Source organism: Pagrus major, chromosome 19 (assembly GCF_040436345.1).
Source record: "Pagrus major chromosome 19, Pma_NU_1.0".
In the NCBI taxonomy this organism is placed as follows: Eukaryota; Metazoa; Chordata; class Actinopteri; order Spariformes; family Sparidae; genus Pagrus; species Pagrus major.
The window spans coordinates 13799091-13814902 of NC_133233.1; the positions used below are offsets into that span (position 1 = coordinate 13799091).

At 40.2% G+C, this 15812-nt stretch overlaps 3 protein-coding genes across 5 annotated transcripts in view; 2 read left to right on the forward strand and 1 right to left on the reverse strand.

Moving 5' to 3' along the window:
• Nucleotides 1-1127: 1127 nt before the first annotated feature.
• On the forward strand, nt 1128-8432 carry LOC141014504 (retinol dehydrogenase 12). Its single transcript, XM_073488323.1, has 7 exons — nt 1128-1213; nt 1779-1894; nt 4076-4231; nt 5137-5241; nt 6568-6777; nt 7255-7447; nt 7602-8432. Exons 1-7 carry the CDS (start codon nt 1203-1205, stop codon nt 7702-7704), a joined length of 894 nt encoding a protein of 297 aa, XP_073344424.1. The 5' UTR covers nt 1128-1202; the 3' UTR covers nt 7705-8432.
• Nucleotides 8433-10213: 1781 nt separating this feature from the next.
• Nucleotides 10214-12549, forward strand: sec61g (SEC61 translocon subunit gamma). Its single transcript, XM_073488306.1, has 4 exons — nt 10214-10301; nt 10702-10805; nt 10975-11077; nt 12375-12549. The coding sequence occupies exons 2-4, from the start codon at nt 10712-10714 to the stop codon at nt 12382-12384; spliced, it is 207 nt and encodes a 68-aa protein (XP_073344407.1). The 5' UTR covers nt 10214-10301; nt 10702-10711; the 3' UTR covers nt 12385-12549.
• Nucleotides 12078-15812, reverse strand: part of tpk1 (thiamin pyrophosphokinase 1) — a 73570-nt gene continuing 69835 nt past the window's right edge. For all 3 annotated transcript variants that reach the window (XM_073488304.1, XM_073488303.1, XM_073488305.1), the window contains exon 9: nt 12078-13405. In XM_073488304.1, coding sequence (XP_073344405.1) covers nt 13260-13405 — 146 coding nt within the window. In that variant the 3' untranslated portion in view covers nt 12078-13259. The remainder of the gene's footprint in view (nt 13406-15812) is intronic.

Here is a 15812-nt window from a genome sequence, read left to right on the forward strand (position 1 = left end):
ATAGCTTCATATTTTTATGTTCTGCTTTCAGAGAGGCTGAGCAAATACACGAGTCTGAAATAATATCTGGAATCCTGCTAATTGGGTTGAATATTAACAGTGTTGTAAAAAGTATCCAAAAGTCTTACTTGAGTAAAAGTAAAGATATCGTGTTAAAATATTACTTTCGTAAAAGTGAAAGCCACCTACATGAATGACACTTAAGTAAAAGTCTCAAGTATCTGATATTAAATGTCCTCAAGTATCAAAAGTACATATAAAAGTAGATTATACTGTATACTATGGGTCGACAGGTTATTGGCCTGGCTGATTTTCAGCATTCGTCAGATTATTGGAATCAGTGTTTTTTATTTATCTGACTGCTGATTACAAAGTAACTAGTAACTAAAGTTATCAAATAAATGTATGTAGCAAGTAAAAAGTACAAAGGTGAGCATAAAGTAGCAGAATATAGAAATACTCGAGTAAAGTAGGCCTACAAGTTCCTCACAATTGTCCTTAAGTGGAGTACTTGAGTAAGTGTACTTAGTTACATCTCATCGCTTACTATAAATACATATCTGAAGAAACTGTGAATTAGCATTTCTTAACTGATGATCTATTGAGTGGAATTCACAACACCTCCTGCATTCATTCATGCACTGAATCATGAGTTCAGCATGACCCTGTGTTTTTCACTCTACAGCTTATTTTGAAGATCCTCCTGACAGGGTGGTTCTGGCAACCTGCTGAAATTTGGACTGGGAGGACCTCAAGTGGCCAGGAAGCAATGTTACAGTATTACCCTGATTCAAGCATGGTGATTATATCACAGCATGATCAAGCACTGCTACTGATGCTGGTAATAATCTGCTACTCCTCTTGTAAGCAGGCTAATTAAACCTTTCACTTCATGTGTACTGTTTCATATCATGCTTTGCATTTCTTACCTCCCACTTGAGTGTCTCCGACAGCAGGAGGCAGCAGGGGAGCAGCCCTCAGAGACTCTGGGAACTTGTGAATCAATTATGCGTCAGCTCGCTCCTGATTGGCCCAGCCGGGATATTGTGATGACAAACGCGGCGGGGTGGGGAAGACATGACAAGCACGAAATCCACTGATGAACTAACTGTTGGCAGGATCGAAGGAGGTGAATTCACTGCTTGCTAAAGTGTGTGGTCACTGTGTTCCTGAGGTGGAGATATCTGACTCTTGGGGGGAGAATGTCCTGCAGGTAAGGCATGAAAACACACACACACACACACACAAGCGGTGGGAAAACGGCAAAGGTTAGGCTGCTGGCTCTGTTAATAACAAGGAATGTTCGAAATGTTTAGGGGGGTGATCACAGCAGGCCCCCCAGATTTGGCAGCAAATCTGTGTAAAAAATGTGTGAGCTGTGTCGATTCAGACCGTTTCTCTTTCCTTGTAGATTTTTAGTTAAGTGGAGTAAATGGAAGAACAGTTGGATTAAGCTGCTGTGAATGTAACAGTGAGTTTAATAGGGAATATGAATACAGTTAATCTATTATATGCACAGGATACAACCATCACTGATGTGTCCTGAAAGGTAACAGATATGTCTTCAATGTGTCTATAAAATTGATGATCCATTTTTCCAAATTTCTTCACTTTTGTGGAAAATTCCTCAAAGGATCACAATGTTCCTGACTTCATGTGTATAAATTGACTTAAGATGTTCCTGGCAGTGAAAGCAGTGGTGATTGGAAATACAGCACTATTCGTGATTTTCTCTCTCCTTTTATTGATGCTTTAATTGTGGTGTGTGTGTTGTTCAGGAGTGTGTGCTGTAACCGCTGGTCATGTGAGGAGAGGTTGGATGGGAAAACGGTCATCATCACCGGAGCCAACACCGGTATTGGAAAAGAAACGGCCAGGGACCTGGCAAGAAGAGGTACCGCTCAGGCTTGTCTGTCTTCTCTCGCCTCTGTATCTATTTCTGTCTCAGCCACATCGACGTGTCTCTGACCAGTGTTCTCACTTTCTTTCTTTCTTTCATTTTCACTCACTTCTAAACTCTACACATTCCCCCGGAGTTAAGTACCTCTAATGAGTGGGTATTAATAGTGATCTTTAAATGTGGCCTCAGAATTAGAATCAGGTTTAATCCTACTTGTTTTGCTTTTCAGTGTGCTTGTAGAGTACGCTTTGGTAGGAATATCACACTTGTATAACCTCGACAAAGCTTAACCTCTTAACATTATCCAAAACCAAGACAAACGGCTGATGGAAAAGAGAGATATGAGGCTATGTTGACCATAAGAGCATCTTGTTTCACACTTTCCAGCTGTCCAAGTGAGGGATAAGTGGCAGTGATGGAAGACAGGCTAGGCATCAGGGGGACAGAGGGAGCATTGTGAGGGTCTGCTCCCCTCGAGAGCCAGACAGGCAACAAAGAGAGATGGGAGGGTGCACCCAGCAGTGCACACACACACAGACAACACACACACACACACACACACACACACACACACACACACACAGTGAGAGTGAGTAACATGAAAACTGGTCCTGCATATGTGATTCAGTTTGTTCATTCGTCTGCGCCTGAAATGCCCAGCATGGCATCTACCTCCGCTTTTTTGAAAAAGTGCCTTTGTGTCACACATGTCAAAAAATGTGCCTTCTTAATCGAAGGGCGATCCAAGAATCTTATTTTTCTCCAACAGATTTTTTTTTTTGTAATAAAATAAATATGAATACAGAAGAATGGAAAAAAAAGGCAGCACAAGAAGAATTATCGCTGCCAGGTGGCCACAATAATACTGTGTTCCTTGCTTCCGGAGAATTCACCGTCAGATTACTGTATCACCTTTCAGTAAATGGGATTATGTAATAACATGATGACAACCTGATTAGATTTGGAAGGATTCATAACAGAAGCTGGTTCCTTGGGGCTTTGTATCGGGAAAACCAAACTGAATCTCAACCTTTTTAATCATTCGGTTATAACATTCACTTGTAGGAGCGTTTCCCATGCTGACAAAGTGAAATGTCACTCATCCATGTCAAGAGACAAAAGCGTGTTTGAAAAATTGAAATAGGGGAGTCTGAATATACAGAATGTGATCAGACTCTGCTTAAGTCATTGCTTTGCCCATATATGTATACTGACATTATTTGTGGATGCACAACACTGTCTAGTCATCTGCTGGATAATCTTTAACTTGACTCAGTGTAACCTTCCATTTGCACTGTTTGTTTGCCATTTTATTTAAGTGAGTGAGCTTCAAGGGAAACGGGAGAACAATTGGGTTTTCCCACATGGGAACAGCAGGGGAGAAACAAAGACACTGTGATGGGATGCAGACGCTACGCTCCAACTGATTAATGGCTCTCCTCTTTCATAATTGCTGGGCACAGCAGTGCGTGTGTGTGTGTGTATGTGTGCGTGTGTGTGGTGGGGGGAGTCGTCTGCCTATTTGTTGTTTGTCTGGGCACGCGTGCACGTTTGCGTACATGACCATGGGTGTGTGAGAGAGAGAGTGTGTGTATGTACGTGTCCTCAAAGCCCCTTTTCCGGGCTCATTAAGGGGAATGCATGGTGGTTTGCGTCAGAGGCGAATGAGAATGACACAGTTGAGAGGGTCTTGTGTTCATGTGAGCGCAGCGGTTGGCTAAATGAGATGGGGAACGAGACTTTAGAGAACATTAGAGAAGGATCAAAAGCACACAGACATTTCGACACTTCGTCTTAATTGACGTAGGTGGCTTTGTACGTCTGCAAACGAGCAAAACTTTTGTAGCTTTGAATTTGGAAACTTTGAAGGATTCAAACCTCCTGTGTGTACAGTATGTTCCTTGATGTATAATTCTCTATAATGGCTGTTTGTTGTCTTTGTCCTGTGAATTTTTTATGAAGTGCATAAGATTTACTTTAAAGCCTCCACTAAAACAAAGGGAGTTCACAGTGCACGTCCATCATTGCATTCTCTATACTCGCTTATTCTTACTCTAGCGAGCACACATTAACAAACTTCACCTGAGCTGTGTGTCTTCAGAATGTAGGAGAAAGATTAGCGTGAAACAGGGGGAAATATGACATAATCACGATTCTTCGGCCCTTGTTTTTCAGGAGCACGCATCGTGATGGCGTGCAGGGACTTGGAGAGGGCAGAGGAGGCACGGACGGAAATTTTGGAAGACACAGGAAATGAGAACCTGGTCATCAGGAAACTGGATCTATCTGACACCAAGTCCATCAGAGCGTTTGCCGAACTCATCAACAAAGGTAGAACCATCACTGTATACACCTATCAGCCACAACAATAAAAGGACTAACAGGTGAGGTGGTTAACATTGATCATCTCGTTAAAATGCAATGTTCTGCTGCAACACAACACAACGCGAAAACTGCTCAGGAATGACACTGAGAAATGTGACAAAGAGGTCAAGGCGTCACTTTGGCCTCCAAAGTCCCCAGATCCCAATCCAATCAACCATCCATGGGATGTGCAAGATCAAATCCCTACCTTCCAACCCACAGGAATTAAAGGCTCGCTGCACATGCCGTGCTGCCAGACACCACATGACACCCCCGGAGTCCCTTGGTCCATGCCTCGACGGGTCAGAGCCAAGTCCGATCCACGTTGAGGCCTTCATTGATCAGACTTGTTTCGGCACGTCCCACGGATGCTCGATCGGATTGGGATCTGAGGAATTTGGAGGCCAGGGTTTTTGCAGTGTGGCAGGGTGCATTACCTTGCTGTGATTGCCATTGCCCTAAGGTGGTATGCTTGGTCTGCAACGGTGTTTGGGTGGGTGGTGCGTGTCAAGCTGCATTTCAATGCCAGGACCCAAGGTTTCCCAGAACATTGTAGCGTTATAAGATGATCAATGCTATTTACCTCACCCATTAGTCCTTTTAATGTCTTGGCTGATCAGTGTATATCTTCACTTATTGTACACAAACTCCCTTTCAATATGTTCCTGAAACAGTGATAGTTACCTTAATGGGGCAGTTTTGGTCAGGAGGCAGTGTGGGTTTTCCATTAGTCGTACAGTTGGGTGTTCAATCCTTGGCACTTCCTGTCCACGTCTCTGAGCTAAACACTGCAGACACAGAAATCCAAATTTTCTTTTTTAATTATTAACACTCCTTTATCTTTTCGTGTTTGTGTGGGATGTTCTTTTCAGAGGAGAAGCAAGTGAATATCCTCATAAACAATGCCGGCATCATGATGTGTCCCTACTCGAAGACTGTTGACGGCTTTGAAATGCAGCTGGGAGTCAATCATTTGGGTGAGTCATACTGGGAGTCGTAGTCTACCTTGATTTGATGTTTCATGTTCACACACATTTTTCAAGAATCTGACAGGCAGTCATAAAATGCAGTGAAGTGGCTTAGTTGGCTGTGATGTTTGTCAGTGAGATAAATAATAGAGGGACTTCAAAGTGTTTTTTTGGACTGCCTCGTCTTGGTAATTGATGTGACACAAACAGATGGCAGTCATATATTTGTGTGATTTAATAACACAATTGCATATTGATAAGGAGGATTTTCGTACTAATAAATGTAAAAATATGTTTTTTTCCACATTAGGTGGTGTCACAAGTGTACAGCACATGTACAACTAAGATGAGCCACAGTTACTGTCAGTGTTTTCCCTTTGTTGGACCATGGTTTCCTTCCAAATGATCTATTCCTCAGTGGTATTTTTGCCACAGGCTGACAGAGAGAAGAACATTCTGTGCTCGAACTCGGTTGCCCACGCACACGCACATGCGAATCCTGTATGCGGGCATGCACATATACATGAATACACACCTCCACATTTGCAAAAACATCCTTTACATGTATGTATGTACTTTAAATAGCGATAAACTCGGGTTAGGTCAACAGTAAAGCAGGAAATAGAGAACAATAGTGAGGAAAGCGAAGATACTCAAACAACAGCACAGATAGCATCGGGTCATGGTGATGTCTCACAGAGTTATCTTTGCAGCAGCTCCAACTGTCACAATGCTCTCTGTAAAGTCCTTTGTGAAAAGTAGCTTATATTGGGTGTTTTATGAGTTGTCTGTCCACATTGTGTTTTTGCCTGGCAGTATAGCTGTCACACTCGTTCCCTTAAATTTAATTGGACGACAACAGAATTAGCGTTTGGCTATGAGAGATAGTATGAAGTATGAATTACAAAGAGACCAAATGTTTCATTGTCCTATTCCTCTTTGTACCCCTTCATTAGATGCACCAACGTATTTCTCCTCCGCTTCATCGCGTGGAGAATTTATATTCTACTACATTCAGTAAAAAGGTTTTAAAGGGACCGTTCACCCCAAAATCAAAAATACATATTTTCCCTAACTTTAATGCTATCTAGATTGTTTTGGTGTGAGTTGCAAAGTTTTGGAGATATCAGTCAGGGAGTGTCTGCATTCTCTCGACAATAATGAAACACTCAAAAAATACATTTTAAAAACTCAACCACAGTGTCTCTACAGAAATCATGACCGAGTTACTCAAGATAATCCACAGACCTTGTTGTGAGAGAGCACCTTGAGGTGTTGAAATCCATCACAGTGAGGTAATGACACTGACAATGTGTGTCCCATAACTTTCCCCAGGTCACTTCCTGTTAACTTACCTGCTGCTTGACCTCATCAAACGTTCAGCTCCTGCCCGTATCGTCGTCGTGGCATCGGTGGCGCACACCTGGACCGGGCTTCGACTGGATGACATCAACAGTGAGAGGAGTTACGATCCCATGAAGGCCTATGGACAGAGCAAACTAGCTAATGTCCTCTTTGCACGCTCGCTTGCCAAACGGTTACAAGGTGAGGTGAGATGGTGATGGACATGTTTTCAAGTCCACACTTGCTTGCGTCAGTGTTGGTCATTATTTAATTGTCTTTTCTCCCTCTGAAGAAGCACGGCAATTACTTACAAATTAGATTTTCACTGGAAGTTTGCCATTTTGTAGTCTCAGTCCATTGTTCTTTTTGTTCCTCTGCTTAATGGCCAAGAACTGAAAGAAATTACTTTAATAGACAACCCTACAGTCTAAGGGTTGATGGCCTGTATCTGGAGAAAAGCTATCAAAACCCTGTCCATCCATTTAACTCAGAAACAACCAGAAGAATTGAAAGGAAAGAACAAAATGAAAATTAAATTAACATTTTTTTAATTTCCCTTTTCTCAGTCACTCATGCAGCTACTGTTTGAAGAAGAAGCATATTTTCACAGAAATATGTCTAATTGTATATAAAGTCATACATCAATACACAGTATGTTTGACTGAATATGTTTTGCAGGCACAGGGGTGAGTGTCTTCTCTCTGCACCCGGGGGTGGTGCAGTCTGACCTGTGGAGGCACCAGCACCAGTGTATCCAGGTGGCTGTGAAGATCTTTAGGATTTTCACCAAGACAACAGTGGAGGGAGCACAGACCACCATCTACTGTGCTGTGGAGCCACAGCTGGATAGCCAGAGTGGAGGCTACTTCAGGTAATCAACAACTGGTTATACAAGACTTCATGCTGCTCAGTATTACTACCTGCTGACTAACAAAAGGCTATAAACGGAATGGAGTTGAAGGTTAACTATTTTTATTCTCAGCACAGTGTGTAATGGCCATTCTCTGTCCTCATGTGTGCTTTAGCGACTGCGCCGCTACAAGGTGCTCAAGGGCTGCTTCTGACGACGACTCAGCCCAAAAACTGTGGGAGATCAGCTGCAACTTGCTCGGCATCACCTGGCAGTGAAGAGCGACAAATAACCTGCGCAGCGAAAGGATTTATAGAGGCATTGATGTTGCTGTTACTGTTGTGAAAAAAGATGTATTTTATTAATCAAAATACAGTGTAGTCCAAATGTCACCTGATCGCAACCAAGAGCTGCTTTATTTTATGAATTATCTAATCGAACACTGCATTTTAGTGAGATTGTATTTTAAAAGATTTAACAAAAGATTGTGTTAAAGAGAAACTGTCTTTTAAACTGTATTTTTGCTAACTGATGTGGGCATTTTAGTCAGTTTTGTATCTCGTGTTCAGATGCTGTTCTGTCTTGTTATCTTGTAAAGACGTTAGCTACTGGAATTTTATTTGGCACTTATGAAGGCAGCCTCCCAACACCCCTCATGACAGTGACATTTGAACGAATTACTGTACTTCAGTGCACACGCAGCATTATGGTTGACAGTTAAAGCATTATAATGAGGTCCTGTCTGCTTTTGGCAGCACTTAAAGTATCACAGTGTACATTTATTGAACAGTACAACATGAGCCACTGGTCTGCTTTTGTTGTATCATTGAACTGTTTCATTGTACAGCCTTCTGTCATGCAAACTTCAGTTTCAGATGACTTACTGTTCTTATATTTAACCTACATTAGGAATGTAATCACAGTATGGTTACAATGTGTCAGCATGCTAAGGCTTTAGAAATGTTTTTGAAGTGGGATTCTGTTAATGTGACAAAATGTACATAATGTAAAAATTAAACCTGTTGGACTGGAAAACATAGTGCAAAGTGCTGCTTGTTTGTGACTTTAACATAAAAGCTACTGTGTATTCATTCTGAGTGGATTCACTACATCTAACTATTTTCCAAGTTGACGTTTCAGATGCAGTAACGTGACACTTGGTTGATTTTTTGGGAGTTAAAAGAGATTAGGTAAGTTTAGTGTAATAACAATGACTGAATTTAGGGTCTTAAAGTCTTACCCAGTGCCACCCAAACATGAGTGAATTTCAGTGTGACTTACTCTATGGTCCCAATAATGAATGAAAAATGGTGAGTAGAAAATAGTGGACCGCAGCACAGTTACCAGACATGAGTATTAGTGTAAGTGTGGCAGTGGCACCACAGAAGCAGTATAATAGAGAACAAAGATCAAGAGAAAATGCCAGGATTCTATTTAGAAACTAAATCTAAATCACATGAGGGAGCATTTAAGACTAAAGGAATGTAACATGAGTAAGAGGAGTGGCTACGAGGAGTCCGGGACCAGTGTTCCCTCAAAGCATTGTATTATTATACACACTCACCAAATAATATCCCAGCAGTCAGCTGTCCTGTTTCCAGAAATGTACTGGAAACTGTTCTTTATTCTAATAACCTGACAATAAAATATTCCTCCTTGCTTCACTAAATTGAATTACATTATACTGTATGTTATTAAAGAAAAGAGTGAGTGTGGATTTTTACTTTTTTTAATGATATTTTTTTACCAAATACAAAAAAGGGAATACTTTTTTGCTTTTACTTTTGAATTGTCATCCCCTATATCACCACTGATACCACAGTTGCCCTGCTGTGACACAAATAAACAGTAGAATGAGCTGTTTGGTTTGCAGTAGCTCAGTCCACAGGCACTTGGCTTGGGGACCGGAGGGTGGCCGGTTCTCAACCAATGAGGGTAGCAACTACCTTGTCGCTCTCACCAAACCCCTTGCTCTAACACCTCTTGATGAATGCATGTGTATAGGTCCACTTTGTGTACCTGTGTACGTAAAAGAAATTACGACGGGGAAAAAAAACAGAATTTCCCTGAAAAGGAATTTTTAAAGTATGTCTTTGTCCTAGTAACATATATTCATTTCTAAGAACAAGAAGAGAAAACAAAGTACCAAATGATTTATTTTGTTTATATTGTATTTACTGTATTTAATCATTTGATAGAGACAGAGCAAGGTAATGAACATCAGTATAAAAAAATACACAATGTTAACATGCTGGATTAAGCAAGAATGCTTATTTACATCCATAGTCCTTCAGGAGGTAACAGAAATAGTAACATTACAAGATGAAAAAAACACATTAATCAATGTCCATTTAAAAGTTTGAGATTCGTTTTAAACATGGGGTATGTAGGGCACTCCCTTATTGCAAGTTGTAGGTAGGATTAAATTACATAGTATAATCTTGATTATTAAACTATGAGATTACACTGAGAAAGTCACAGTAAATAGGATAGTGTTTGCCTTCAGTAGAAATATAATAATATGTGGGAGAATTAAACAGAGGTAAACAGTCAGTAATCTTTTTAGTGTTAAAAATAATTCAGGTTTTGAGTGATTTCTTATTATGCAGCTTAACTAAAAGGAGTCGAAATAAAGCCAGATATAATTAAGGAAGTGAGTTAAATGGGGTTAACCTAAGCTACTATCTGTTTAACCTCCTCACCTGTAGGTGGCGGTGTGGGCAATAATTCAAACTCAAGTAAAAAATGGAAAGAACATCATGCGCATGCGCGTCTAAAGTCTACGTCAGCTCTTCTTCACTAACAAGCTGCCTGAAAGCTACGTGGCCCTCACTCGCTCCTCCGACTGTCCTCTCGTCTGACACGACAGAACCAGGTAAGACACACGCTATTATATTAAACATTACTGTATTTATGTTACATGTGTATAACCCATTAACGGGTGTAAGGCTTTTTTGACTTTTATGTGTTTTATTCAGTCTATTATTTTAGCTAACCTAAGGTTTCATCGACTTCACAGCTTTTCTTACGATAGCGTTAGCTAGCTAGCAAGGATGAGTTTACAAACACAAATGACTTCAAAACAAGGTTAATATTGACAGCGACACTCGTCTTTAATAACACAACTTGACATTTGATGTAAACATAGATTGAGTCAAGTATATTAACGATTTTATAGCTATGGGAGTCGTGAAAGGGTCAGGCTGCTGAAGTCAACGTCAGCACTGAAGCAGTCCAAGCTTCACCACTGATGATGTTTTTGATTCCGTCCGCAGCCTAAGCACCATGGATCAGGTAATGCAGTTTGTTGAGCCCAGCCGGCAGTTCGTCAAAGACTCCATAAGGCTCGTAAAGAGGTGCACAAAACCCGACAGAAAAGGTAGGTTCACACTGTAACTTCCATTTGGCCCAGTCTGTGTTGTGCTCGTAGCTGCGACTGACCTTCTCAGTCCAGCTAAACCCATTTCGCAGAGGCCTGAAATGAGCGATTTTCTTTAATGAGATCATTAGATTTCTGTGTTTTTACACTCATGTTTGCCTTCTTACAGAATTCCAGAAGATTGCCATGGCCACAGCGATCGGGTTTGCCATCATGGGTTTCATCGGTTTCTTCGTCAAACTCATCCACATCCCCATCAACAACATCATTGTGTAAGTAGTGGCCACATATGACTTGTATACATGGTAAACTGTATCATGCAATTGGTCTGATTGGTATTTAAAATCATTTTACAGTTAATGATACCGAAATGTACTCAAGTAGTAATGGCTAAATATTTAAAAGGAACAGTGAAGAAGTGGCCCAAGAGAAGGGGGTTGTCTTGATTAGATGTTTCCCTGCTCTGTCCAGGAAAGTACTGTCTAAACCCTTTCTCCCCGTGTCTCACTGATATCACTGATGACTCCTCAGAGAGAGTTTATCACCTACTTCTTTTTCCTGATCAACTGATCTATTGTCTCTATCTACTCACTGCTTGATAAGTCAAATGCAGGAATTCACTTAAAGGTATTATAATGTCTATAGATCTCTGGTGCCTAATGACATGTTTAATCAGTAATTTACTCTTGATATAAAACAAAATCCCATTCTTTGTATTCTCATGTAAGTGTAGTCTAGCACTGGTCTAAAAAGGAAACTTTATTTTTTAAATACCACTTTACCAGAGCTGGAAGAGGCTCTTTTATCATTTAGATCTCGTGATTGAGTACCTTAATTGTTTTGTTTATATTAATTGTTTTATAAATAGCTTCCCAAAAACCTTGATCCCAAAATGGCAGTATTTATTGAGCCTTCAATTATGTGTTGTGTTATTGTTAAACCCCTGCATTAACGTTTTGCCGACCAAAATGTTAAAACTCTCACCCAGTATTAGGTGTCAAGCAGTCTCTCGTTGACCAGAAAGCACAGACATTTAATAATGACCAAAGTCTTTTAACAAGCTTGTAATTAACATGAGAAACATTAACCGTTCTAAAAAATCCCTGATGAGGGACTGATTAATTTTACTTCATAAATGGTACCATAGCTTTAAGGTACAAAAGTTATTTACCTTTACCACATTTCTTAATAGGCGTTAATACAATGATTATAGTAATTATCATTCGCGTCATGTTTTATCATTACACATAAGATTAGGGGAGAAAAAAACACTCAGACTCATGGTTTTTTATTTTTGTGCACAGTAGGATGTTACATTCAAATGCCATTTTCATCATAGCCAGAATATACAGTATTCCAAAGTGCAGAAGTTGGATTGTCTGTTTTTGAAAGAAAATTGGAAAAACTTTGCAACTAATGTACACAATCATTGTATTTTTTTTGGAGTTGATTTCCTAAAGCAGTGATTCATTTGTTTGCTTGGTCATCACACGTATTGATATTTCTGTTTCGAATGTACCATTTGGACTTTTCCACTCACTAACACTGCCTTTTTTGTTTTTCTTCTAGGGGTGGTTAAATCCTTGTCAAGCAAAACAACAAACTACAACATCCGGGGACAGGAGATGGGCAAGAGGACAAGCGTGATTGGGCTGGTGTGTTTGGGGGACTGAAGGGATGACATTTTTACATTCTGTGCACAACATTTCTATTTCTGTGTAAATAAAACAAATGGAAACCCGTAGATTGATTTGTCCTGTCTATTCACACAGCCTTACTATCACTACAGCATGTAAATGGCTCAGGAGTACTGTATTGAACTCAAGTATCAAGAGGCACATAACACCCAACTTCATAGAACTTACTGTAGAAGTTAATATGGCGGCTACAGGAGGGCAGTGGAACAGGTGCACTGATGTCAAACGCACATACTGTAGGCTGTGATGTAAAACAGCTTACTGCACACACTAACAGGAATATGTGCAGCAGGTATGTTGAATGGTGGAGGTGTCTGTAATTCTCTGCAACAAGCCCTCATTTAAGTTCATATGTAAAAAGCAACCAGTTATTGGTTTGGAGTAAGGCTTAGATTCTATGCATATAAGGTGCATATACAGAAAAGGAGATTAAGTTCTATGTAGTTCATTTTGAATTTAACCCTGTACAGCGAGCAAGCACATGCAAAAATGAGCGAGTGTTAAAAATACAGTTGATAAAAAAATATTCTTGGCAAGGATGGTCACTAAGAAAAACATCTTAAAAAAAACTTAAAATAGTAATCACTTGATTTGGTCAGTTGTGAATTTTCAAATGTTCCTGCCGTATTCACAAAGTCTCCATCGTTATATTACTCTTTGAACACTTAGGTGAGATTTTTGGCCATGTATCATCTAAAAAAAATAAAACCAGCTTGTCATAGCTGTACAAAAGTAGTGACATCTGATTTCTTCTGTGTCATTCCTTATCATTAAGTATCCCCATGGACCAGAGCAGAGGTTGGTCTGTTGTCACGGTTACAGGCTTCCTTGGCTCTCCGGGGGCAACGGGTTCATAGGTGTTGGAGGTGCTCACTAGCTTCCCAAACTGCAGGACCTGGTTATCTGGACAGAGGAGACAAGACATGTAATTAAATGCAGCAGTAATGAGGGCCTACTGAGTGATATTACATGTAATGGCTACTTTAAATAGTCTGGTTCAATTATTCAATGAGTACAAGTAGATGATTAGTTTCCAGCGTGACTAGTGCCGTCTGTACTTTGTGCTGTTTGACTATTAATAATGAAACTGTGTGTTGAGGGCTTGTTAGAGAGTCTACATCAGTTTGTGCCCCTGAATACATGAAGCGAGGCGGTCCATGTGACTTTGCTTCCAGGCCAAACAGAGGTTGCAGCCAAAAACCACACACATTCACAAAGGCTATTATGCTAAAGCCACTGAGCGTACTCTCCACTTTGAGGTTTACTGAAGTGCTAACAAATCCTCTCAAAGGGAACCCTTCAGCTGCCACTAACAGGAAAGGTGACCACTGAGGTGTACGAGTCACTTGAGGCTTTTTGTTTGGCATCCTTTAGAATGACAACAAACAGGGAGTGAAGGAGAATTAACTCTTCAAGGAGATAGCCTTTTAAGAGAGGAAATAATTGAGTCCAGATTCAAGATTTCAACCATCAACCGTATGATAACTGATATTGTAATTTGCCCTGGACATTTCTACTATCAAGCCCTATTAGTCTGCACTCATAATTGTGCACTATGTTTAACAAATTCAAAAGCACCCAAGTGATTTATTGAACCAAACCATTTCGACCTGAAAGGGCACCTGGCCAATACTGACATCAAGTGGTCAAATGAGGAAGCTCAGTAGTATCTGTAGTGAATGGAGCATCAGAATCAACCAGTGACTCCCACTGGTTGATTCTGTGCGAGTGGTGAGACTCAAGTCACAAATCAACTTATCAGGAAGTTCAGGCTTTATATCTGTACAAACTGGTGAAGATAAACCTCGAAACAACTTCACAAATTAGGCTGTAACACTCAGGAAGGTTTGAATTTAGTCATGCACAATAATGACTGACTCTTTAAGGAAAATATCAAACCAGCCACCGTGCTTCAGGCCCAAATGTCAGAAATAAGACTTTGCGTGTCACTTTTTCCATTAACAGTTACATTTATTCACGCAACATTTGCTCTCAATAAGCTGAGCTGACAAACGCCCTGAGAGTGGAGCTGTTGGATCGTGCCTAATGTGAAAAGGGCAAACTCACCTCAGGAGATTTGCACCTGGGGCTCTCTATTATTCATTCACGATTATCTTGTCACTAAGTTTCCTTAAATCTGCAGCAAAAGTTAAAACATTTCGGAATGACTTCTAAGGCTATGGGTCAGGTCAAACATTTTGCAGGAAGTTTTCACCTTTTTATATCTTCTTTTTAGTCTCTATACCTCAACTGACTGAACCCTGGCTGCTGTGAGCACTGACTCCATCTTGATCTAATTATCTGGTTTGCGTTCTTGGTGTCAGTGGGCCATGAGCAGTGTTTGAAAGTGAGTTTGAGGATTAGTGCTCTGAGTGGCACAAACCGCAGTTGTAACCAGGTGGGCTGGATGAGGTTTTGCTTCTACCTGTCAATCATTTCCACCCCATTAATAACTCTTTTACGTTCATTTGTTGGAACAGCGTTGCCATCTGCTCTTCTAATTATAATGTGACCGGATGGATGACTTTAAAAGGGACATTGTAATATTTTACACAGTCAGACGACATGGATAGAAGAGCATGCACTTACTACCATGTTACTGATCAAGTTAATCTGACTGTTGTTGCAGTGCAGTTAAGTTTGACATGTTATTTAGTTAGGTAACAAAATTAAACTGTACTAAACAATTATAGGACAGGTGAACCCTACAATCAACGTTATTGGGCAGCAGAAAAAGTCTCCAATTTACCATAATAAATGCAATGATTTTAGTTTTGCACCATATTCTTTCAGGATATAATAATAAAAATACTTCAAAACAGAAAAAGAAGAAAAAGGTAATCCAGGCACTTCAAATATAAGAAAATGTCACAAATGAAGAAAGTAATATATAAAAAACAACCTTTATAAAAGTGGCTAAGTCATTAAAAAGCCAACATGTTTTGATCGCTAGGTCTTTGTCAGAGCCCTGCACTATAGCCAGGCTTTCTTTGTGTGAGCTGGCTCGACAAAACCTACAGCCTCAGTCAGAGATAACAGGTACCACGACGGTGGTTATCAACTTGCTTTGGTAACTCAGGCTTTCTTCTTCAGGCTCTGTGCGTGTTCCCATAAAGTTGTGTTTGGTACATCATTTGACTTTTCTTCTGCACAAAATGCAAGGAAACGACTACTTCTGATTAAAAATATTACAAAAAAGTAACACTGTTGCTGCAAATAAGGCAGGAAGGCTATCAGAACATTACTCATTGTGTAAATTTGCAAACAGTATTTATTTTACCACCCAGAGTCCTCTTAGTGCCTACGGTTT

Bases quoted from the DNA above. Each gene is read 5' to 3' on its own strand.
- LOC141014504 (XM_073488323.1), top strand. The intron at 5,242-6,567 runs GTGAGTCATACT...AACTTTCCCCAG, and splicing joins GCTGGGAGTCAATCATTTGG to GTCACTTCCTGTTAACTTAC. The intron at 7,448-7,601 runs GTAATCAACAAC...TGTGTGCTTTAG, and splicing joins CAGAGTGGAGGCTACTTCAG to CGACTGCGCCGCTACAAGGT.
- sec61g (XM_073488306.1), top strand. From the start codon at position 10,712: ATGGATCAGGTAATGCAGTTTGTTGAGCCCAGCCGGCAGTTCGTCAAA. The intron at 10,806-10,974 runs GTAGGTTCACAC...GCCTTCTTACAG, and splicing joins CACAAAACCCGACAGAAAAG to AATTCCAGAAGATTGCCATG.